At 36.9% G+C, this 24,697-nt stretch overlaps 2 protein-coding genes across 5 annotated transcripts in view; both read left to right on the top strand.

The window, feature by feature from the left end:
- Positions 1 to 12,076, top strand: part of LOC127523421 (transient receptor potential cation channel subfamily M member 4-like) — a 74,840-nt gene extending 62,764 nt beyond the window's left edge. Inside the window, exons 20-28 of one of the 4 annotated variants that reach the window (XM_051914091.1) lie at positions 2,106 to 2,221; positions 3,090 to 3,222; positions 4,260 to 4,434; positions 4,537 to 4,702; positions 4,800 to 4,981; positions 5,719 to 5,851; positions 8,873 to 8,945; positions 9,030 to 9,123; positions 10,871 to 12,076. In XM_051914091.1, the coding sequence (XP_051770051.1) occupies positions 2,106 to 2,221; positions 3,090 to 3,222; positions 4,260 to 4,434; positions 4,537 to 4,702; positions 4,800 to 4,981; positions 5,719 to 5,851; positions 8,873 to 8,945; positions 9,030 to 9,123; positions 10,871 to 10,899 (1,101 nt within the window). In that variant the 3' untranslated portion in view covers positions 10,900 to 12,076. The remainder of the gene's footprint in view (positions 1 to 2,105; positions 2,222 to 3,089; positions 3,223 to 4,259; positions 4,435 to 4,536; positions 4,703 to 4,799; positions 4,982 to 5,718; positions 5,852 to 8,872; positions 8,946 to 9,029; positions 9,124 to 10,870) is intronic. The other 3 variants (XM_051914093.1, XM_051914092.1, XM_051914090.1) reach the window with 3 other exon arrangements.
- A 2,613-nt stretch (positions 12,077 to 14,689) lies between these two features.
- LOC127523423 (sarcoplasmic reticulum histidine-rich calcium-binding protein) lies at positions 14,690 to 24,033 on the top strand. The gene is made up of 6 exons (XM_051914096.1): positions 14,690 to 15,609; positions 21,680 to 21,780; positions 22,065 to 22,133; positions 22,304 to 22,358; positions 22,537 to 22,573; positions 22,749 to 24,033. The coding sequence occupies exons 1-6, from the start codon at positions 14,886 to 14,888 to the stop codon at positions 22,768 to 22,770; spliced, it is 1,008 nt and encodes a 335-aa protein (XP_051770056.1). The 5' UTR covers positions 14,690 to 14,885; the 3' UTR covers positions 22,771 to 24,033.
- Positions 24,034 to 24,697: the final 664 nt, after the last annotated feature.

Here is a 24,697-nt window from a genome sequence, read left to right as displayed (position 1 = left end):
GTGTTTGTTGCTGACATTCAATGATCCAATTCAACCATACGAATCAGCAAAAAAGACTTTAGTTAAACATCACATTTGTGTTTCGCATATTTGTTTGTTTTTTGCAATCCTATTCTTCTGCAATCCAGATTGGTAGCACCACTGAAAGGTTTGTTTGAACTACGCCCTCTACTCTACGGGCGTGAATTTGCATTTTCTTCAACCTGAGGCTTATTAGCCAAAGGGGCTGTAGCCCCTATTATAATTGTTAGTTTTCTTATTATTATTTTTACTAAATGGGAGTCTATGGCAGCCCTATCAATGGAACATGAGAAAATGATGAAATTTGGCACAATTGTAGAAATGGTCATGAATAGTGATTGGACCAATTTTGGAGTCTCTAGGGCCAACTCTATAGCACCACCACCAGTTCAAAAATTCACTTTTCTAAAGGTTATAACTTTTGAACCCTTTCTTCTTGAAAAATTAAATTTAGTTCACCCGATTCCCTCTCTTCATTGCTGATGCCATTCAACATTAAGACTGCCCATTACAGTAGTGGCCATTTTGAAAAGTACAGTATTCATTTTTTTCGCTACTACTTCTTCAAAATTCGCCCAATTTTGTCCAAAATTTGATCAGATTATCTTTGGACCGAGCTGCACAGAAAAAAAAAAAATCATCTTTGTTCAAAAGTTATGATGTCGGGAACTTAACGAGGTCAACCCAGTATTGGTTCAGAGGCCGTATCTTGGCCAAACTTTGAGCAATCGAAACGAAAATTGGTACAGTTTGTCAAAAAAATCATGATCTTGGATTCCTTGTGTCATGCCGAATCCGAGGATACCGATTTGATCAGGATCAGATGAACCATCGGTCCACCATTTTGAATTTTGTCATAAATTGCAATATCTTTAAAACTATTTGACATATCGGCACAAAATTTGGTAGGGTTAATCGTCAGTATGTCCTGAATGTGCCTGAGAAGTTTGAACACAGCACCAGCTAGTGTTCCAGAGATATAAGTATTTTTGCAAAAATGCTTATAACTTTTGAAAACATTATCCAAAGTTTGTTTTCTCTGTCGTTTTGTTCCCTGGCTTATGCTGATTCCGATGACGTGTCATTTTTCTTAAATGTGTGACTGTCCATCATATTTAAGTAAATGGAGAACAGTTTTTTCGCTGCTACTCATACAAATTTTGTCCAAAATTGGCTTAGATGATCTTTGGACCAAGCCGCACAGAAATGACTGAAAGAATTTTTGATATTCGCTTCTGTCCCTGAGAAATATCTCTCCAAATTTGACCCTGCCTGTGTTTGTTGTCTTATGTTAGTTAGCTTAGCATGCTAATTAGTTTCCATTCTTTCTAGTGTGGCTCTTCAGCTATCAAGTTAACCATAAGCTACATTAGCATTAAGTTAGCTTAGCATGCTAATGTGGTTAACATGTTAAATAATGCCTTTTTGTGTGCTCATTCTCACACTGAAAGCATGTGAGCACAGCAGCATGGTGATCCTAAAGTAGCTCAATGTGTAACGCCAGAGGCCTGTTGTTTTGATTCTTTTATTATCCAGGTCAGCATTGTACTGATCTTTGTTCCTCTTAGATTTGAAATAAATGTCTTTTTATTCATGCTGTGTTCGTTTTCATATGAACTTCTGTATGTTCTGAGTATATTCCCACCCGTAATTATGAACCGGCTGTTTTCATGTTCGTTCAGTTTCTGCTGTTTTTGCTCTTCCTGCAATGCATTGCGCTACAGGATCGCTTGGCCCCGTGTCACTGCTTGCGGCTATTTCATTTTATTTCTGGTGTGAAAGGGCCTTTTATATTTGCCAAAAATACAACTTTTTTTTTTTTTTTTTTTTTTTTAATAAACAAGCGAGCCCAGCCCAGGTGAGATAATGTAATGCAAAAATAACGTAATGCATTTCCATAAAAAGTAACAAAATCAGTTATTTTTTTAAGGATTAACACAATATTGTAATGCATTACTTTTAAAAGTATCTTTCCCCAACACTGCAAGTGATACAAAGATATATATAAAAAAAAGAGTTTTTCCTGTTTGGTATAATGATTAATCCATCCATTTATTCCACTTTTTGCTGTCTCTCATTCCTAGACATTCATTGTGGGCAGTAAGACATTTGGTCAGAGGTTGATGCTGTATGCTCAGGATATGTGGAATAAGTTTGATGTTCTTGCCATCTCCCTCTTCATTGCTGGTTTGTGCTGCAGGTAATGGTCCTTGATGGTCCTGCAAGTTTCCACAAAATATTAAGCAGCAAAAACTATATTATTAGCAATGTTTTTAACATTGCTAATAATAAGAAATGTTTCTTGAGCAACAAATCAGCATATTAGAATGATTTCTGAAGAATCATGTGACACTGAAGACTGGAGTAATAATGCTGAAAATATGTTAAAATAGTACAGTTATTTTCAGTTGTAAATAATATTTCACAATTTCACAATATTACGGTTTTTACTTCATCTTTTCACTCAAAATGAAAATTACTGTGTGAGGGGAAAAAATTCAAGTTTACAGAGTTTTAGTGTCAGTACTACATTAAACTACTATATATAATGTTGAATATAATGTATAATAATGCAGTGGGGGAATATTTGTGGGTCCTGATAATGCCAAATGTCTTGTTACCAGTAAAAAGTGGCCTACCTACATTATTTTAAATATATCTAGTCAGTGATAGAGTGCAAGCATATTTGTCTAACATAATTCTATATATTCAGCTTCAGAATCATGAATGTTTCTGGTGTCACCATCGTCGTGTGCATTGGGTTATCAGCACCAAGTCCAAGCCTGTTCATTTCCACTCCCAATGCAAATTTAGCATTTTTATCAACAGTTCATTTTCTTGGTAACCTTTTACCATATGTCTTGGAGTATCATAATAATATCGTTTCGTGAGTTCAGTATCATGATATGTATCAAATCGTGACATGAGGGTATCGTTTCATCCTTAGTTTTCAAGTATTGTCACAACTTAGCCGCTATCATCTACTAAATATTCATCATACCTGTCAGCATTCTACTACATTTTTGTGTAATAATCTGTATATATATGTGCCTTTGTGTCTGTCTCAGGATGTTCAGTTGGTCATACAACATGGGACGTGGTATACTGTGTATGGACTACATGGTCTTCACGCTCCGACTCATTCACATTTTCGCCATTCACAGACAGCTGGGTCCCAAAATCATCATACTTGGCAAAATGGTGAGACAAACAGAAAAACCTCATAGTTCTAGGTTCAGTGCAAATTAAGATTTTAATTCGAACCCTCCTTCAAATCGAACACTGGTTCTGCCTTGAGAAGTAGAAAGATGATTTAGACTTTTATAATATTTTATATTAGGCTATAGACTGTAGATTAAAGGGATAGTTCACACAAAATGAAAATTGTCATTATTTACTCACTCTCAAGTTGTTCCAAACCTGTATGAGTTTCTGGTAACACTTTATTTTAGGGTCTTTTAACTAGTTGCTTATTAGCATGCATATTACTAGAATATTGGCTATTTATTAGTACTTATTAAGCATACATTAATGCCTTATTCTGCATGACCTTATTCTACATTCTTAATCCTAATACCTAACCCAATACCTAAACTTAACAACTACCTTACTAACTATTAATAAACAGTAAATTAGGAGTTTATTGAGGGAAAAGTCATAGTTAATAGTTTATATGTGTTCCCTATACTAAAGTGTTACCGAGTTTCTTTCTTCTGCTGAACACAAAAGAAGATACTTTGAAGAATGTTGGTAACCGAACAGTTGACGGCAGCCATTGACTTCCACAGAATGGAGAAAAAAAAATACTATGGAAATAAGAAAGAAATTCATACAGGTTTGGAACAACTTGAGAGTGAGTAAATGATGACAGAATTTTCATTTATGGGTGAACTATCCCTTTAATGGTGAATATGTGTACCTTAATATAAAGAGTTTTGATTGATATTAGGAATTCAGGGACAAATTGAAATTATGTTCTGTGGTAATCGAGATCATGTCACAGATGCTATCAATAGAGTTTGATTTGTTTTGAACCTGAGAATGGGTTCATTGATCATTAATTCTGTTCAATAAATAAAGGACTTCTCTAGATACTAAAATCCCATTATGTGTCGACCATAGTAAATAAAACTAAAAAAAGTAAAATAAAACATTTCAGTACTTGAAAAATACTGGAGACCATTGTATCTACTAAATCACTCCTCTTTCTATTTTCTATAAATGTTTTTGAACCACAGATAAAGGATGCGTTCTTCTTCTTATTCTTTCTGGCGGTGTGGCTGAGCGCGTATGGAGTGGCCAATCAAGCGCTACTATATACATATGATCCAAGCCCTGATAGAGCGTTTCGACGAGTATTGTACAGACCATATTTGCATATATTTGGACAGATTCCTGTGGAAGAAATTGACAGTGTGCTCACTTCTGATTTACATTTCACTTGACAATTAATAATATTTTGCAAGTTTTTTTTAGCATCCACTGACTATATTGTATATTTGTGTGTGTGTTAAGCTGGCAAGTATTGGGATCGGGACTGCACAGATAATTTGACATTGATTAATGAAGGGAAAGAGCCATGTAGAGACACCAGCCACAACTGGCTTGTGGTCATTTTGCTGGTCATCTTCCTACTGGTCACCAACATCCTACTTGTCAACCTGCTCATCGCCACATTCAGGTATTCTTTTTCTGTTCATCCATCCATCTGGTGTATGTAGCCATCAAATGATCCATCCATCCATGTATTTCTCTTCACCTTGTGTCTGTTTGTGCAGCTATACCTTCTCTAAGGTTCAGGAGCGCAGTGACACATACTGGAAGTTTCAGCGGTATAATCTAATAGTGGAGTATCATTCTCGTCCAAATCTCGCTCCACCCTTCATCATCCTATCCCACATCAACCTCTTTATCAAAAGAAACTTCCGCAAAGTGCCATCCACCAAAATCCATCATTTTGGTAAATTATAGTAAACATTTTGGTAAATTTGGGTGTGTTCACACTTGTACTTCGGTTATCTTGGTTCTTTTGGTCCAGACCAAAAAAGAAAATGATACATTTATTCCTGGTTTGCTCACATTTTTAAGACCGAACCTAAAGATACAAAACAAAACGTCTTTATATGTCAAAATGACATATAAACGCCTGTACTGAACTGTGATGGGCAACATCATGACTATGAGGTCAATGGATGACAGGCGAATGTTTGGATTTCCTGCCCAACATACTGTAATTACCACAAGGACCCACTATTAACGATTCGTCCCTCACGGACTGCGTGAGTTTTTTTTTTTTTTTTCTGTGACTAACCAACTAATCAAATTTTTTGTCGACTAAGCCTCTTCTAGTCAACTAACGATTAGTTCAAAATTAGGGGGTAGGGCAGCCCTATCTTTGATCGGTGTTGCGTTTATATTTCAGTCAAATTGCAACAGAGTTCATTTGGAATTGAACTGAGACCTTTTCAGGGGTCTCGGTCTGTTTGTTTGATGTTGATGTGCACCAGGGTTCATGGCAGCGTTCACACTTACTCAACTGAACCACGCTAACAGAGCATTCGCACCAGAGTGTGTTATAATCAAATTGAACATGCCAAGTGTGAACACACCCTTAGAAATATAGTTCAAAAAGGAGATTTGCTGAAGATGAAATATGAGAAATATGTAAAATTTGTGTGTATTTGTCTTTTATAATAGCCATTCAAATACAGGGTAGAGAAGCTAACAAGCTGGTGAAATGGGAGAACTTGCAGAAGGAGAACTTCCTGGCTGTAGAGAGCAAAAAACATAGAGGGACCGACTCTGAGAGGCTGAAACGCACGAGTGCTAAGTGAGTCAAACTTGCATGAAAAATAACATTTTGCTCCTTTTGAAATGAAGAAGTTCACTGTTCGTACCGGTCAAAAATCTGGAAACATAACTATTTGTAATGTTTTTGAAAAGTCTCTTAAGCTCATTAAGCCTGAATTTATGTGATTAAAAATACAGAAAAAACAGTTATATTGTGAAATATTATTACAATTTAAAATGGTTTTCTATTTTAATATATTTTAAAATATATTTTATTTCTGTTATGCAAAGCTGAATTTTCAGCATCCAGTCTTCAGTGTCACATGATCGTTCAGAAATCATTCTATATATGTGATATGATAGTAAAGACTTATATTGTTAGAAAAGATTTCTATTTTGAAGAAATGCTGTTCTTTTAATTCATCAATGAATCCTAAAAAAGTTTCACAGTTTTCAAAAATATTAAGCAACACAACTGTTCTCAACATTGATAATAACTGAGTATCAAATCAGCATATTAGAATGATTTCTGAAGGATCATGTGACACTGAAGACTGGAGTAATGATGCTGAAAATTCAGCTTTGCATCACAGAAATAAATTATATTTTGAAGTGTATTAAAATAGAAAACCATCATTTTAAATTGTAATGATATTTCACAATTTTACTGTTTTTTTTTTTGTTTTTTTTCTGTATTTTTGATCAAATAAATGCAGGCGTGGTGAGCAGAAGAAACTTCTTTCAAAAACATTAAAAATAATGTCAAGAAAAATTAAATTATGGTTGTTTTGGTTGCAAAAAAAAAAAAAAAGGTGTACCTTAGGAAATATGAAAAAAAAATAAAATAAATAATAATAATAATTTTAAAACGTTGATATGACATATGATATGACCCCTTTAAAGTCGGCATGAAGCATGAAATGAAAATGTATCTATTGTCTATCTAAATGCATTATATACACTATATTGCCAAAAGTATTGGGACACCCCTCCAGATCATTGAATTCAAGCGTAGTACTGTGATAGGTTGCCACCTGTGCAATAAGTCCATTCGTGAAATTTCCTCACTACTAAATATTCCACGGTCAACTGTTATTGGTATCATCACAAAGTGAAAGCAATTGGGAACAACAACATCTCAGCCATGAAGTGGTAGACCACGTAAAATCACAGAGCGCCAAGTCGCCAACTTTCTGCAGAGTCAATAGCAACAGACCTCCAAACTTCATGTGGCCTTCAGATTAGCTCAAGAACAGTGCGTAGAGAGCTCCATGGAATGGGTTTCCATGGCCGAGCAGCTGCATCCAAGCCTTATATCACCAAGTGCAATGCAAAGTGTCGGATGCAGTGGTGTAAAGCACACCGCCACTGGACTCTAGAGCAGTGGAGACGTGTTCTCTGGAGTGACGAATCACGCTTCTCTGTCTGGCAATCCGATGGACGAGTCTGGGTTTGGCGGTTGCCAGAAGAACGGTACTTGCCTGACTGCATTGTGCCAAGTGTAAAGTTAGGTGGAGGGGGGATTATGGTGTGGGGTTGTTTTTCAGGGGTTGGGCTTGGTCCCTTAGTTCCAGTGAAAGGAACTCTTAATGCTTCAGCATACCAAGACATTTTGGACAATTTCATGCTCCCAACTTTGTGGGAACAGTTTGGGGATGGCCCCTTCCTGTTCCAACATGTCTCGCACCAGTGCACAAAGCAAGGTTCATAAAGACATGGATGAGCGAGTTTGGTGTGGAGGAACTTGACTGGCCTGCACAGAGTCCTGACCTCAACCCGATAGAACACCTTTGGGATGAATTAGAGCGGAGACTGTGAGCCAGGCCTTCTCATCCAACATCACTGCCTGACCTCACAAATGCGCTTCTAGAAGAATGCTCAAAAATTCCCATAAACACACTCCTAAACCTTGTGGAAAGCCTTCCCAGAAGAGTTGAGGCTGTTATAGCTGCAAAGGGTGGGCCAACTCTATATTAAACCCTACGGATTAAGAATGGGATGTCATTAAAGTTCATGTGCACATAAAGGCAGGCGTCCCAAAACTTTTGGCAATATAGTGTATATTAAGGTGCTGTCACAAGGTGCTAAAATTTATTCATACATATTCTATTAAAATGACTGGATTTCTCCCACAAAATCTCGTCAAGCATCAGTAAATGACCGCACCTTTATTATACCACACCTAATTCATCCATGGATGTTTCTTTTTTAAAAAAAAAAAAAAAGGTTTTGACCTCAATATTTTAAGCAAAATGTCATAACTGGACTTTCCAGTGAAATTGTCAGATTTCTCTCTGGTGATGTATGCAGGACTTCTCCAATCATTTAGTTTTCAAACTCTGCCCCTGCTTTTGAGTGCCACGCCCACATCTCAACATCCAATCAACAACAGATGAATAGAACCAAACCAGGGTGATATGGTTTATGGTACCCTGTAGCCCAGGACTGGTTGCCCACTGAAGCTAAGCAGGGCTGAGCCTGGTTAGTACCTGGATGGGAGACCTCCTGGAAAAACTAGGTTGCTGCTGAAAGAGGTGTTAGTGAGGCCAGCAGGGGCCGCTCACCCTGTGGTCTGTGTGGGTCCTAATGCCCCAGTATAGTGACGGGGACACTGTACTGTAACAAGCACCGTCCTTCGGATGAGACGGTAAACTCTCGTAAAGAGTAGGGGTGTAACCCCAGTGTCCTGGCCAAATTCCCTCCATTGGCCCTTACCAATCATGGCCTCCTAATAATCCCCATCCATTGATTTGGCTCTATCACTCTCTCTCCTCTCCACCTACAGCTGGTGTGTGGTGAGCGCACTGACGCCGTTGTACTGTGGCTGCCGTCGCATCATCCAAATGGATGCTGCACACTGGTGTAATAAAAATAAATGCCTCATTCATTCAAGTCCCCGCCCTATATTTTTTCCTTTTTAATAATCCGTTTCACTCGGGTGTATGTCAAAATATGGCTACTACTTTTTCATCACGACTTGAAGAAAACAGACAAAATGTGATTATAAACCTTATTTTACCTCAGATTAATGCGTAATGTTGATGTTTTGTGCATGTTTCAGGGTGGATGGTGTCCTCAAACAGGTTGGCGAGATCAGAGATGTTGACCGCAGGCTGCGAGCACTAGAAGCAGAGGTAAAGACACATGATGTGATGTCTGTATTGCACTGTATAGACTGTCAAGCTGTTGTTCAAAGATGAATACTCCTCTATATGCAGATGGAGTTCTGTACATCTTCTCTTCAGTGGATTATGGAAACTCTGTCTCAAAGCAGTACAGCGAAGGGCGCTAAAGCACATCCTACACGCAAAGGTACACCTGCAGTACATATAGTTTAACTGTTTCTCAACTGGTGGGTCACAAAATAATAGAGTCAAGGATAGCATGTAAAAAATAATAAATGGTCATTTAAATCAGGGGCTCTCAAGCTTTTTTGTCAGTCAAACCACCCAAGAGAGATTTTAAGTTGATATTTCAATAATTTAACAACACATTATCATGTTTACGGTTCTCTGATGTCAGTTAATGGTCACATGATATGCTACTAAATAGATAAAATATATAAAAGAAATAATAAATATATATATGATATATACATGATATGATTTGGTTTGCCATTTGAACTGTTATTATTAGTTTTAACTCTAATAACAAATACTTGTTAATATTAATATTTATTTTAAATTACAGTTGTACTGTAAATTACAAAATGTGTAATATTAATATTTATTTTACAGTTAAAATACTAATATATTTTATAATACTATCATATTTTGATTTGAACTGTTATTATTAGTTTTAATTCTAATAATAAAAATGAATGAAATATTAGTTGTAAATTACAATTGTACTGTAAATTTAAAAAATGTGTAATTTTACAGTTATAATACTAATATATTTTGTAATTATATATATTTTGATTTGAACTGTTATTATTAGTTTTAACTCTAATAATAAAAAATGAATTAAATATTACTGTTGTAAATTATAATTGTACTGTAAATTAAAAAATATTTAATATTAATATTTAATTTACACAATTATAATATCTAATATATTTTATAATTATATTTTGATTTGAACTGTTATTATTAGTTTTAACTCTAATAAAAAATGGGTAACACTTTACAATAAGGTTCATTAGTTAACATGAACTAATATGAACTACACTTATACAGCATTTATTAATCTTTGTTAATGTTAATTTCAACATTTACTAATACATTATTAAAATCTGTGAACTAACATGAACAAACAATGAACTATTTTCATTAACTAACGTTAATGAAGATTAGTAAATACAGTAACAGATGTACTGCTCATTGTTAGTTAATACATTACAATAAGGTTCATTAGTTAAACATTAGTTAAAGTTACCAAAAAATGAATGAAATATTACTATTGTTAATTATAATTGTACTGATAATGAAAAAAATATGTAATATTTATTTTAAACAATTATAATACTAATATATTTTATAATTATATATAATATTTTGACCTGAACTTATTATTATTAGTTTTGACTCTAATAATAAAAAATCAGTGAAATATTACTGTTGTAATTTAAAAAATATATGCAATTTATTTTAGTTATAATACTATTATATTTTATAATTATATATAATATTTTGATTTGAACTGTTATTATTATTATTAGTTTTAACTCTAATAATAAAAAATGAATGAAATATTACTGTTGTAAATTACAATTGTACTGTAAAACTAGAATGTACATTTCCTGAAGAAAATGTGAATGGTGCTTGCAGTGGCAAAACACTTTTATTTTTGAGCAATACTGGTGAAACGCTGTAAACTTCTGTCTGTCCGGAAATTATGCATTGTGTAAAATACACCTAACTGTAACTAATAATGCATAGTCAGGATAGCATCATAAATACATTTGTTAGCTTTTAAAATGAAGAATGTGTGTTTTTTTTTTATGTCTAATCAAACCAGTTAAGAACCACAGCTTTAGTGGATGTATTTGCCATTGTGTGAAAATTTGCAATTTTTCAACATGTACTTATGTTGTTGCGGTTCATCTTTTTGTCATCAGCTGTTGTTTCGGCCTCCCTTGAGAAATGAAAGAGCCTTCTCTTCTGGATTCGTCTTCTGTCTCTCACTCTCACTCTCACGGACACATGCAGCAAGAAGCAGCAGAGAGCCAGTGAAAGGAGGGGCGATGACTTGTCAAAAAACTACCCTTATTGTTCTAGTTTCCAATTTTAAATGGGCCATCCTGGCCTTTTCCAAGGTTCATCCTGCTCTTTTGACTTTAGTACTCCCAAATGACCTGTCCTCGTTTTCCATGTGATTGTAGGAATGACTGGAGTAAGAGAACAGGGCACAGAATGTCCTTGAACTTATTGTACACTGAAAGGTCAGTTATGTCATGTTACATTCATAGATCGATCAAATAACAGTTTTATGATCAGTAAATCTGGTTATTTTTTTTAAAGGTCAAGGTGATTGTATTCAAAATTAGATTTTTTAAGAGCTATAACATTATTTAGAAGAAAGCGACATGGCTTAAAAGCTATTAATATACATTATAACTTCTGCATACAACACATACAACTGCCTTATTGGTTTTGAACAAAAAACCCTGAACACTGCACATTTATTGATTATGTAATCATGACAAACAATGTTACAGTACATCAAATAAGCCTCATGTTCAAAAAATCTTTATTGTTTGACAGACCAAACAAACATCAATAATTGAGTGTTTTTACACTCAAACATGTAACTGAATGACACAGTGAATGTTTACATTTTAAATATAGCAGAATATTTTTCACTTTTTCATAAGATCAAATGTAATTGCATGCTGTAACCATGTTCTTGGACTTGTTTTTTTGTTTTTTGGATATTTATATCGTTACATTTTGTGATGTCATTTCATTAAGAGTTCTTCATTATTATTATTTTTTTTTTTATGATATTGTATTTTGCCAGTTGTTTTGTATTAGACTACATTTTAATATATGTTCTGAAACCATAACATCTAATAACTATTTAAGGGATTGTAATGTTTTGGCAACCTCAGCAGACAGAGATGAGATTAATAGATTGTCTGTCCAAGTTTGCCTCTCGGATTTCAGGGGCAACAAAGATCCTTCACTATGTCCTCTCTACCCTAATCCTCACCCCTTCAAAACAAATTAAAACCAGCTAAAAGAATCCTAATGTACTCTCTGGACTTGTACACCCCACTATGTTTTCTTGAAAGTGTAATCTATTAAATGTGATCTACAAATCATCCAAAGACTATTAAAGTGTCTGTTTTTAACATTCTTCTTTTATTAATTTGTAGGGCTTGTTTTGTGTTTTATGTAGGATTTGGCGAATCAGGCCAATAAGAAACAATTATAGGATTTACTTTGAAACAATTTTCATTTAAAAATTGCTATTAAATTTCACAAATAGAAATAATCTTGTGATTGATGGACGGACGTCATGAATGGGGCCATTTCAAATCCCAGTGTTTCAGAAGGGTGGAAAACAAAATATTTTAAACGAGATATCTTTGATCTATTATGTTTTTATTGTAGAGTAACCTAATATATGTCTAAATATCAATTTTGATGTTCCATTTCATGACCCTTTTAAGTATGTACTGCTAAAGTACTTTTTGTCCACTTCTAAGAGTATACTAGCATATAGATGGCTTCAGAGCTAACAGACTAAGGGCCAGATTTACTAACAGCTCGCCCCAGCACAAACCCTGTTTTGGTGGTGAAAAACTGTCACACTGTTTAAAAAGAAAAAAAAAAGTACCTGGTTGCCTTAAAATTGAGTTAATTAAAATTAAAAATGATTTACTACAATGAAGGCAATTGGTTTAATCAAAAGAAACTCAAAATATTATGTTAGCTGAACTACATTAATTATCTAAGTTGATTTAACGAAAGAAAAATGTTATGATAAACTATAAAAAGTTTTTTTTTTTTTTTTAGTGCAGGATCAGCAATGAAAAGGTGTGGACAGTTATTTTTGTGGCTGACCTTATTGCATATGCATTTATAGGAGTTTACCTTTCAGATGCAAAATTTGAGTATTTAAATAAATACTGCAACGTTATTTACTAAACTTTTTTTAACAGCCAAAAAAGTATGTCTTAACCCATTTTGTGCTTGACGTGCAGCAATAGTTGCTGAGGATGAACCGCAGAGAACACAGAGCTCGTGGTAGAAGGAAGAGTTTTCTCCACTCGTGTTCATATTTGGAATGCCAGAGGAAGACGTTATCCGAACATGTTGTTTGCTCAGCCACATTATTTGTTATGGAAATGAGGTGGCTGTGTTCTTTAATTTGTGCTTTGTTAGTAGATCACCCACTTGTATTGGATTTTGGTCTCAAGATATTCTAATTTGCCCTGTTTAGTAAATCTGGCCCAAAAACAAAGTGATAGTTCACACAAAAATGAAAATTATCCCAAAATGTACTCACCCTCAAGCCATCCTAGGTCTTTCTTCTTTCAGTCAAACACAATCAGAGTTATATTAAAAAATATCCTGGCTCTTCCAAGCTTTATAATGGAAGTAATAAAAAAAGCACATCCATCCATAATAAAAGTAATCCATACAACTCAAGGGGGTTAATAAAGACCTTCTGAAGCTTAGAGATGAGTTTTTGTAAGACAAATATCCATAATTATAACTTTATAGACTATAATCTCTAGCTTCCGGTAACGTCTGTCCGGCGTATGACGTGGTTCCGGCGTATGACGTACTGTAGGATGTAGGAGTAGCGTAAGCTTAGGTGAGAGTAGACGCCTCTTGCAGCTCAAACAAATAGGGCTGGGCAACAAACTCAAGCTCCTCCGACATTTCTCTTCAAAAATTTTTTTTTTCGACTTCTAATTCCTCACCGGTGTTTTGTTTTGCTCTATCTTCTGCTGTTCCGCATTCGTCAATACGTCAAGTGTCAGGTCAAAGTTCACTCGTCCGCCAGAACTAGACTCGTGTATGGCTGTTACCGGGAGCCAGTTATACTTTATAAAGTTATAAATATGGATATTTTTCTTATAAAACGCATCGCTTCACTTCAGAAGGCCTTTTATTAACCCCCTTGAGCCATGTGGATTACTTTTATGATGGATGGATGTGCTTTTTTGGGCTTCAAAAAATGGTACCTTTTACTCCCATTATAAAGCTTGGAAGAGCCAGGATACTTTTTAATATAACTCTGATTGTGTTTAACTGAAAGAATACACCTAAGATGACTTGAGGGTGAGTAAATTATGGGATAATTTAAATTTTTGTGTGAACTAACCATTTAAGTTAAACTTCAATCTTGATTTCATGGTACAGTATACTAGAGGAACCTGTGGAGAACTCCACTGGCTGGGTTTTAGATGTGAAAATCTTCTGGAAAGTAAATACAAATTCATTTAATTTTCATCGCCTGAAAGGTAGCAGGTGCAGAGAGTGGAGATTGTAAGATATAGTATAGAGTAGAGGTGACCTTTACAAATGGACCTGGTATAGGGAAAGAGAGCGAGCGAGGGACGGATGGAGTTTCAGCAGCTGAGTGATCTACTGAAGGTCAGATCATGCAGTGTACTGCTGCTATTGAGAGCCTCCTTATATAGCTTCCCACCCTCCAGGCCTAAGGAGAGTCGAAATGGGTCTGGCTTCACTCATTTGTGTGAATGTTTGTGTAAAGTTGGTTTCTAAAGTTAATTTGTGCCTCCCTGTAATCTTCCTTTTTTTTTACCTCACTTTCTCTCACACATTCACATAGACAAAGATGTAATAATAAAGGGTGTTAGAAGCGTGCCTCGTGCATGTGGCCCTGTCAATCATCTCAGTATGTTCCTCTGTGCTACACCATTCAGAGAATGGTGTGAGTGTACATGTGACCGCACAACAAAGACCAGCCCCCTCTCTTTCACTCAACTAACTCTGGTGGATCCTGCAACTGCAGCTCCAAGTAGGTTTGAAGGGTGTCCCTCTGTGTGATCTTGACTTGTCAAGTCTTGGAATCTTGGGTGGATACGAACACGTTTTTATAGAGTGGACTGTCTGGTTTTTCCTGCTGCTTTTGTGTGAGGAAGTGACGGCAAGATGGCAGTTTCACGCAGCTGGCTGTTGGGGCTTATCGTAGCTCTGCTTTGCACTGGAGCGTTCAAGGATTCTGCGCAGGCTGAAGAAAGGCTGCAAAGTGAGGAAGCCGGGGAGCTGGGAGGTCTGGAGCCTACTGGAGGTGAGAAAGAGGAGGTGGCTGATGATGAGGAAGGTGGAAACACAGCTGATGACGCAGGAGTAGATGGGGAAGCAGAGGATGAAGACGTGTCACCAGAAGCGGAGATAACGGAGGAGGAGGAAGAAGCCGCTGAGACTGAAGTGGAGGAAGCTGAGGAGGAAGGAGCAGATGAAGAGGAGGATGATGAGACAGAAGAAATAGAAGATGAACAAGAAGCTGCAGAGGAAGATAATGAGACTGGAGTAGATGAAGAAGAAGCAGCAGTAGAGGAAGATGAGACCGGAGATGTAGAAGATGAACAAGAAGAAGAGGAAGATGATGAGACAGGAGAAGAAGAAGATGAACAGGAAGCAGAGGAAGATGAAGAGGAGGAAGAGGCAGATGAAGAAGTAGCAGAGGATGAGGTAGATGTAGAAGAATTAGAAGAAGATGATAATTCAGCACAACAGACAGCAGAGGAAGAAGAAACCACAGCAGAAGAGGAAGCACAAGGTGAGGAAGAGGAAGATGAGGAAACGATAGCTGCTGATGAAGATAATGAGGAGGCTGGAGATGAAGAGACTGTAGTTGAGGATAATGCTGAAGGTAACTACTGAATTAGCCTTTACAGAGAATCACTGTCAAGTGATCTTACATATACATGCCATTTAGGTCAAAGGAAAAAGCATAGTTTTTTTCTGTATATCACTAGAATCACTGGCCCTAGTGAGCTGCCTACCAAGGCCACGTCCTAACTGAAACTGAACCTTATAAGTGACTGATTTGGAATGCTCTGCATAGGCAGCAGCTAAACAGCACTCTTGAATTGATTTTATTAAAGTTTGCCATTAACATGTTGCTAGGCTAACAATGTGATACTCTAATAGGCTCTAAAAACACGAATATTGGATAACACAGTTACTTTAATCAAATTATTCAGTTTAAAAATCAATACTTTTCATTATTCAGTAGACTATATTTATAACTTACTATATTTAATGGATTTTTTCACTTAGTTTGAATAGGATTGGCCAAAGGAAGGTAACTTGAAGGCAAAATAATTATTGAGCCTACATTTTGGGGCGTATCCTTGACCCCGTAAAGCCTGATATATGTAAGCAATAAGGTACGAGAGGCTGTGCTGCTTCGCTTCGCATCGTGCCTAACAACGCTCTTCAGCCGTGACTTAATCACGATACAGCACTAGCCTCGAGTACCTTATTGCTTTTATAAAACGTTTACCATACAATATAAATATTGAAGCCAAAAATATGTATCAATGCAACTTTCATGAAGTAAAGTTTCACTAAAAGCCTTCCTTCCGCCGGAAAAAATAGTCCCTGACCGTGAACAGCAACAGAAGTTACATTATTACGCCATTACAACACCGTCTTTATGAGTGTGTCAGTCAGTAGTGAAGACTTTTACATTGAAAAGACTGAATTGTTGTGAACACGGAACAAGACACAACTGACAAATGCTTTGACTAGTGCTGTCAGTCATGGGAAAACCCCTTAATTGTTAAAAGGACAAGATAATACATCAGACATTTAAACATATTTTTCATTATGAACATAGGAAAATGCTAAATCTGAATGCAGGTAATAAACTTGCTCACTCGATCTCTTTCTCACAATACTCTTCTACATAATACAGTAAGCTTCAATGAACAATATCAAGTGAGAACAAACAGTTTACGTTGCTAAGAGTGGTTGCTAAGGGTGTGTGTAGTGATACACAGAACCGTTGTGTGAAGCGGTTATAGCTGTGTTTTATTGTGAATAAACCACAGCTATTGACCAATCAGAATCAAGGACAGGAACTAACCATTTTATAAGTAATAGTAAGAAAAATTGAGAAAAATACTATATTGTTTTAATTTTGAGTCTCATATAGTAAAAATATGGACCTCACAATCAAAGTGGAATATTGATAGATACTTATCTAAAAAAATAAGTATGGATAATCTAGTAGTTGCTTCAGTCCAGTAAATGTTTATCTTAAAATATTACTAACAATATAAATGTTATTACTTTATAAAAATCACTTCAGATTTTACAGCAAAAAGACACGTGAACCACGGCCAGAAGATGAACATTTTTACAATTATACTAAAAGGCCTTTTACTTGTTAAAATAAGAACTATCAGACGACAGAATGTTTTTCAGCAGGTTTGATTATGTTGATAATTTAGAGAAAATGTGTGTATCAAATATGATACAGTAGGCTTTATAGGGTTATGCTGTCTATGTAGGCATTTCAGCAGGTTTTTGGAACAGAGCCATCGTTGGCTGTCTAAAGTCCTGTGTATACCCTTCAGTGAGTCTGTGAAGTCACACATCAGCCCTAAAATAGCTCACTATATCTGAACAGCTACAGCAGCTGAAATATTCCAACCACTTTAAGTCCTTTCTGGTTGAATGCTGTTGACATGAACCTAACATACGGCATATGTGTTACATGATATCACATGACTGTATGGCCACCAGTGAAACCTAGGATCTGTTATCAATTTACAAGTACAAAGTACATTTCAGTTACAGCTGCCATTTGACTTAGAACAAAGCAACCATATGTATTAAACTAACTACTGTCAGATGAGTATGTTTTGTACCAAACTTAATAGCAATTAATTGGCAGTTTCCATGAATGGAGCAGGAAAAATGGTCTAAAGCAATTTATCAAATAAATAAACAAACTGTGTAATAAAGGCAACTACAGGCTGGAGTTAGTGTTGTTGAACCCAGCTGTACAATAACATTATTGTTGACTGATGGTTTAGATTAAAGGATTAGTTCACCCAAAAATGAAAATAATGTCATTAATTACTCACCCTCATGTCATTTTCCACCCCTAAGGCCTTTGTTCATCTTCGGAACACAAATTAAGATATTTTTGATTAAATCCGATGCCTCAGCCAGGCCTGCATAGACAGCAATGGTACTTCCATAAAGGTACTAAAAACATATTTAAATCAGCTCATGTGAGTACATTGGTTCTACCTTAATATTATAAAGCGACAAGAATATTTTTTGTGCACCAAAAAAAACAAAATACCAACTTTTTAACAATATCTCGTGAAGCTTCGGAGCTTTACGAATCAAATCAGTGGTTCGGAGTGCCAGAGTCACGTGATTTCAGCAGTTTGGTGGTTTGATACGCGATCCACTGATTCGACTCAAAAGATTCATAACGCTCTGAAGCAGTGTTTTGAAATTGGCCCTCACTAGATATTGTTAAAAAGTCGTTAGTTTGTTTTTTTGGCGCACAAAAAATATCCTTGTCACTTTATAATATTAAGGTAGAACCACTGAACTCACATGAACTGATTTAAATATGTTTTTAGTACCTTTATGGATCTTGAGAGGGGAAGTACCATTGCTGTCTATGCAGGCCTCGCTGAGCCATCGGATTTGATCAAAAATATCTTAATTTGTGTTCCGAAGATGAACGAAGGTCTTACGGGTGTAGAACGATATGAGGGTGAGTAATAAATGACATTATTTTCATTTTTGGGTAAACTAACCCTTTAAGCTTTATCTTAGCAAGGTTCAACTGAAAAGTGGCGAAGAAGTCTGAAAGACATGCAGAGAAACAAGTTGAGATTATAGCGTCGATAGGTTAGAATGACAAACAGAGATGTCACCATCTGCGTAGCAGTGATAGAAGCAATGTGCCTTTATGATTTTGCTCAGTCAGGTTGTGTATACAACAATCAGGCATAACATTATGACCACCTTCCTAATATTGTGTTAGTCCCTCTTTTGCTGCCAAAACAGCCCTGACCCGTCGAGGCATGGACTCCACTAACCCCTGATGGTGTGCTTTGGTATCTGCACCAAGATGTTAGCAGCAGATCCTTTATGTCCTGTAAGTTGCGAGGTGGAGCCTCCATGGATCGAACTTGTTTGTTCAGCACATCCCACATTTGCTCGATTGGATTGAGATCTGGGGAATTTGGAGGCCAAGTCAACACCTCAAACTTGTTGTTGTGCTCCTCAAACCATTCCTGAACCATTTTTGCTTTATAGCAGGGCACATTATCCTGCTGAAAGAGGCCACAGCCTCCAGGGAATACCGTTTCCATGAAAGGGTGTACATGGTCTGCAACAATGCTTGGTGGTGGTACATGTCAAAGTAACATCCACATGGATGGCAGGACCCAAGGTTTCCCAGCAGAACATTGCCCAAAGCATCACACTGCCTCCGCCAGCTTGCCTTCTTCCCATAGTGCATCCTGGTGCCATGTGTTCCCCAGGTAAGCGACACACACATACCCGGCCATCCGCGTGATGTAAAAGAAAACGTGATTCATCAGACCAGGCCACCTTCTTCCATTGCTCCGTGGTCCAGTTCTGATGCTCACGTGCCCGCTGTTGGCACTTTCGGCAGTGGACAGGGGTCAGCATGGGCACCCTGACTGGTCTGCAGCTATGCAGCCCCATACGCAACAAACTGTGATGCACTGTGTATTCTGACACCTTTCTATCAGAACCAGCATTAACTTCTTGAGCAATTTGAGCTACAGTAGCTCGTCTGTTGGATCGGACCACACGGGCCAGCCTTCGCTCCCCACTTGCAACAATGAGCCTTGGCCGCCCATGACCCTGTCGCCGGTTCACCACTGTTCCTTCCTTGGACCACTTTTGATAGATACTGACCACTGCAGACCGGGAACACCAGACAAGAGCTGCAGTTTTAGAGATGCACTAACCCAGTCATCTAGCCATCACAATTTAGCCCTTGTCAAACTCACTCAAATCCTAACATTTGCATTTTTCCTGTTTCTAACACATGAACTTTGAGGACAAAATGTTCACTTGCTACCTAATATATCCCACCCACTAACAGGTGCCGTGATGAAGAGATAATCAGTGTTATTCACTTCACCTGTCAGTGCTCCTAATGTTATGCCTGATCGGTGTATATCAAGAATATAAAAGGTCTAAGCACTGAACCTTGCACCTCAGTGATTAGCCGATATGACTTGGACAAAAATTCACTCCAGGAAACCTGAGAGTTGACCGAACACAACTCTTTCGAGAGCTTGTGACAGAAAAGTTGACAGTTGGTTCAACTGCTGTAGGGTTAAGTGTTGTACCTGAGCCTGCAGAAATGAGGTGGGAAAGTAGCCAGTACTAAGATATGCATTGATGTGAGAGAGTGGAGTTGGAGAGATCTTGTTAAAGATCCTGGGATTAGTTAACATGTGTCTGAAGTGTTGCTGATCTTGTTTCAGTAGTAATTGGCCTTGGCAGCAGAAACAAGAGGAGGAGAAGGAGGAGATGAGAGATTAATATTTGCATTAGTTGCATTAGTCGGCAGTAATGAAGGGAGATGGCAGGCAACTAGAGAAAGAGGTGGTCAGAGAAATGCAAGGAAGTTACAAGATTATGTTAGGGATATAGTTATGGGTAAAGGCCCCAATATACTCACAGCAAAGTTCTTTTTTGTTCTTCGCTTAGTTCTTATTCAAACTTCAAAAAACCTTTCCTATTAGCAAACATCCCAAAGCTTCCCACACTGCTTGGAGCAGCATTTAGCTGGAGAGTTTAAGGCAGGGGTGTCCAAACTCGGGCCTGGAGGGCCACTGTCCTGCAGAGTTTAGCCCCTCCAACCCTAATTAAACACACCTTAATCAGCTAATCAAGGTCTAATTAGGCATACTAGAAACTTCCAGGAAGGTGTGTTAAGGCAAGTTGGAGCTAAACTCTGCAGGACAGTGGCCCTCCAGGACCGAGTTTGGAGACCCCTGGTTTAAGGTGCTGTATGTAATTTTTTGACTGTATTAAAGCAAAAAATACCATGTTTGCAGATATTTAGGAAACATGCTAAGTTTACTCATTTCTCTTTTACTCAAAAACAATTCTACAGCCAGTTATTTTACTTTGAAATGTGTCGGAATGTCTGTTTTTGTTTTGGCCTGTGTGATTCCGCCCACTGCCAATTTACCCAACAGTATTTCGACACACCGGGTTGCCAGTTGGGGGAAAACACGTATTGCTTCCTGCAAGGAAGCTTCCTGAGGAGTCATGAGTGAGGATACACAGGTGTATCCTTCCCTCACATCCTAAGGGGGTGGAGCTAAGATGCAAGGAAAGGAAACAAGGATGCACAAATAAGAAATGAGAAACACCCAGTGTGTAAGTCTCCTCGCCTTCCGTTGTTAATTGCACTATTGCATGTCCTCAATCTGGCAACCCACGTGAGCATCAAGTCTGAGGAAGAGGAGAAGGGGAAACAACTCTCTCCAATATTTTTGTTCTGCAGTACCCATTTCAACCACCAGCTGTCAGTATTACATACTGCACCTTTTAGCTGCAACACACCTGCCTGCCTGGAAATTTCTGGTGGGCCTGTCCCAATAAACACACTTGCATCACAGGTGTATTTACTTAGGGCTGGAGCTAAGGCACAGGATTGGACACCCCTTGCTGTAGGCAGCACTATTGCTGGGTAGATCAATGTATTCTGATTTGCAGGTTTTGACACGATGAGGGCTACAACTTCCTCTTAAGAATCAACTACTAGTACTTGTTTATTTACAGCTAAGCCTAACACTGTCCTAACCAGGTGCCACTAAACTGAAGTATACTCTTAGCTTTACTGTTGAACGTAAATCTGGTGCCTTACTAATGAAGACCTTGTTAAACCTCATCTTTCCCTTGTGCTGTAGAAACTGCTGAGGAGGAAAATGTAGAGTCAGAAGAGGTGGTCTCCATGGAGGATGAACAGTATACATCAGGCTCTTTCTGTGGCCTTTGCTCAGTCTGTGAGGTAAATAATGCTTCTACCACACTTTTTACTGATTTATCCATACCACATCCCAACATATGTTAAGGAGCTTCAAACAAACTCAACAATTCTGGAAAAAAGATCGTGACGTCACCATGATCAGTCCATGAGGTATTATGTATTTTTAGCATGTGCCAAACCCACTTGCATGACCCATGAATGGGTTGAAGTATAGATCTGGTGTGATCCCTTCCTAAATTTCCCCAGTAAAGAGCAGAGGTGTAACTTACTACTCCATCTGTGTCTGGCTCTCCCTTTCCTCCCAGCACTGCGGCACCTGTGACAAATGTCCCTGTGAGGAAGGAGACACATCAGCACACTGCCATCACTGTGAAGTAAGTGTTACAGTACTTCTTAAAGGGATAGTTGAAAATTCTGTCATTAATTTCTAAACCTCATGTTGTTCCAAAACCGTAAGACCTTCATTCATCTTCGGAACACAAATGAAGATCTTTTTGATGAAATCTGTATCAACTACCCTCTTACATTTCATTTCTCCTTCCAGGATTGTTCCTACTGCTACATTTGTCCTGTGATCTGTGAGACAGTCTGCCAGCCAGGTAGGACACTGCTATGAATAGGATGCACACTCTTGATTTAATGCTAGAGTTTCAAATTCTTGGAAAGTTTCAGTGTATATATTTAGCTAATGCTGATTCAAATACCTTTTCAGCACTATATATTTTATGCAATTACTTTGTCTTTTTGGATTATATTTTTTTTAAATGTTTGTTTTAGGTGGAATTCTTGATGTAATGAGCGGTTCTCTCTACCAGTAAGGATGCAACATTACTCCAAATTGACTTGCAGTATAATCACATTCATATATTCAATATTCATACCAGCTATCAGCATAACTTTATATTGAGCTGTGTGTGTGTGTGTGTGTGTGTGTGTGTGTGTGTGTGTGTGTGTGTGTGTTTTGTTTTTGCCCTCCACTTCACCTACAGGACGGTGAAGACGTTACTCTGAATACGTTTGGTGTTCTTCACAGCGCCATCTTTTGGTGAACAGAGGAACTACAGACTCTTGGTCAAATAATTCACTTGTAGGCCCAACTATTTGTCTGACCAGATCTGGGGATTTTCACACTGAGGCTAATAATGGGAGTTGACAATCTACTATATCCTAGATGTAACTGAGGAACTGCCAGGATCCTAATGTTTACCATTTAATGAAACTTTAAAGGTGACTTTACGTGCTGCATTAAGTGAATAACAATTAAATATGATTAAGTGCAAAGGTTCTTAAATAATATTATTTTTTACTGTATTTGTGATCAAATAAATACAGCCTTGGTGAACATAAGACTCTTCTTTAAAAAAAAAAAAAAAAAAAAAAAATCATACTGACCCCAAACTTTTAAATGGTAGTATATATAGAATAATAATAGTGAAAAATTTAATGTATCAGTTCCGTCTGGTATTATACCCCAAATCATAAAGTGTCATTCTGGTTTCAGATTAATCAGTGTCAATCTCAGTAAATGGGTACAATTTATGAGTGTGTGAATAAACAGAATAAACACAATACAGTATTAAATAAATAAACACAATAGAGTATAGTGAAGAAACATCAGCATATTATATTCATACATTTTTTTTATGCTTTTTATACTAGTTCTTATTAAAACTAATGACACCCACACTTTGCTATCCTATGCTCATACAACAGAAACCTCTTTCTTAAAGGCATGGAAATTTGGTTGAAGTATGGAAACTTCTTCTAAGTTCTAGCCTTCTCTGAAAGTCATGTAATGGATAGTGCATTGAAATAAGCTATGTTTATTGTAATTATAGAGCTAGTGAATGCCGAAGAAGACTCTTGTTGTCAGTTTAGGTTTGTTCATTGCAAGCCGAAAAACTTAGAAGTGATAATGACAGACAGCATGGCAACAAAAGTTCAAGCCAGCTTCATTGTGATTTTTTTTTTTTTTATTGTGAGGTGCATTTGCAGTGTGCATCCACTAGAGGGCAGTATTAACATTTCAATTCACAATTTAGTTAGAAAGTAATGAAAAATGTTGCTTTGGCAACTGGCTGAAATAATACAAGTTTAAGTTCATTTTATTTTATTCAAGCAACATTTTTTAATGGTTTTAATTAACTATAATTTATCCTGCTGATAACATCTTAGATATTGAGCCAATGCTTGTCCAGCAATTGTGGTTAACTAATTATAATTGTGGCAAAATGTATAATTACAGTGCAGTGATTAAACTAAATTTGATGTTCACTCTCTCGCTCCTTCTCTCTCATTCATTTTGAAAAACATGTTGATAAAACCCTGCTAGTTTGATATTCTATTGGTAAACCTCCACCTTACCCAACTTACAGTTGAGCTCGAAAGTTTACATACCCCTTGCAGAATCTGCAAAAATGTTAATCGTTTTAACAAAATAAGAAGGATAATAAAAATTGCACGTTATTTTTTTATTTAGTACTGTCCTGAATAAGCTATTTAACATAGCAGATGTTTACAGAAAGTCCACAAGACAGAAAAAAAAAAAAAAAAGCTGAATTTATAAAAATGATCCAGTTCAAAAGTTTACATACAATTGATTCTCAATACTGTGTGTGGTTACCTGGATGATCCACGACTGGTTGTTTGACAGTGACTGTATGATTTTGAGATCCATCTTTTCACACTGAGGACAACTGAGGGTCTCAAACTATTAAAAAAGCTGCAAACATTCACTCCAGAAGGAAACACGATGCATCAAGAGTCGGGGGGTGAAAACTTTTGAACAAGAAAATGATCTGCAAGTTTTTCTTATTTTGTTGAAAGGTCATATTTTTCATTTAGTACTGGCCTTCGGAAGCTACAAAAGATACTTTGATACTTTACATGTTTCCCAGAAGACAAAAAAAGTACTATTTATCCTGTTCATCCAATTCAA

The sequence above is a fragment of the Ctenopharyngodon idella genome, chromosome 12, assembly GCF_019924925.1.
Source record: "Ctenopharyngodon idella isolate HZGC_01 chromosome 12, HZGC01, whole genome shotgun sequence".
Classification (NCBI taxonomy): domain Eukaryota; kingdom Metazoa; phylum Chordata; class Actinopteri; order Cypriniformes; family Xenocyprididae; genus Ctenopharyngodon; species Ctenopharyngodon idella.
Note: the sequence above shows the minus strand (reverse complement) of the source record. Positions and strands in the feature narration are given on the sequence as shown.